A 1,183-nucleotide genomic window follows, 5' to 3' on the forward strand; every position below is an offset into this window, starting at 1 on the left:
GAGCAGTAGAAAGTGATGAAGGATTTTGTCCAGAGTGTCAAAAGGCATATTTTGTGATTGGCACCTACTGGCACTAGCTTAAAAGTGCTGCAGTAGAAAGAGTTGTTAGACAGCATGCTCCAAAACGTGAACAGCTTTGTCCTGAAGAACTTAGAGATCTGTCTAGAGCTAGAGTAGGGAAATATTGTCTGGCCTCCTTATTATACAGTGATTCTGGTCACCAGAAGATTTAATTCTTCAGACAGAGCAGTCTTGACAGAAGATTTTAAGCCTCCTGAGAGCCAAGACAAATCCTGCAGGCTCTGTCCTTCCTCAATATTTGCAGTTAGCTCTGACATCTGTTGCAGTCTGGAGCTACCTAGTCCAGGTGGGATCTTCAGAGCTTTCTCCAGGAGTGCCTAACCCTGGTAACACTTGGACTATGTTCAGGACCCATCTTTTTTTGGGCTGGCACATAATTTTGTTCTTCCCCTTAGACTGTCCTCATTTTGTCTCCATTTCTGCAGCCTGGTAGTTCTGATGCTGCAGGGAGGCAGATTTTTCACACCAACCTATTTTTAAATCACTTGACATGATTCAGTGTGGGCCCTTCTGATTAAGAGTGTAAAGATAGTGCTCAATCTGAGGAAAATAGCACTAGTTCTGTGCTCTTGTCTGAAAAAGGGGGATCCACCCGGCCTGTAAAAAAAGCTTTGAGGGAGACTGACCTGTTACAGTAGTTCTGGGGGTGCATATACTCTGTCCCATGTCACCATCAGAGACCTTCCTCAGAGAAGCATGGCACATACCCCTGTTACCATCTGTGTCTTCCTTTCCTAGGAGCCAGAATGCAAATTTCCAGAACCCCCGTTGCGAGAATACCCCGCTCATTGGCCGGGAGTCCCCACCTCCCTCAGTAAGTCTCTCTTTACTGCTCCTCTCTGCTTCAGCCACTTTGGGGAATACACATTTACCACTCCTTTATACTCTCAAGGAAGCTGATTGTGCAGCCAAACACAGGATCTGGCCCATAAATGGCAGCAGTTTGAATATGCAAGCCATGTCTCACCTGCCATGGAGCGTAAACCCCTGCTGTGCTACTTTGGAAGTTGCACATAAAAAGAATAAAGATCTATTAACGCTGGTAATCCTATGGGCCCAGTCCTGCCACCACTGAAATGCATGAGTATCTTGGTGGGTGACT

The 1,183-nt window shown here is 46.1% G+C and overlaps 1 protein-coding gene across 1 annotated transcript in view; it reads left to right on the top strand.

Moving 5' to 3' along the window:
- Positions 1–1,183, top strand: part of TTYH3 (tweety family member 3) — a gene marked incomplete at its 5' end in the record, with an annotated part of 33,115 nt that overhangs the window by 24,446 nt on the left and 7,486 nt on the right. Inside the window, one exon of the mRNA XM_008942496.1 lies at positions 820–895. Coding sequence (XP_008940744.1) covers positions 820–895 — 76 coding nt within the window. The remainder of the gene's footprint in view (positions 1–819; positions 896–1,183) is intronic.

The sequence above is a fragment of the Merops nubicus genome, unplaced genomic scaffold (genome assembly GCF_000691845.1).
Source record: "Merops nubicus isolate BGI_N331 unplaced genomic scaffold, ASM69184v1 scaffold2226, whole genome shotgun sequence".
Classification (NCBI taxonomy): Eukaryota; Metazoa; Chordata; class Aves; order Coraciiformes; family Meropidae; genus Merops; species Merops nubicus.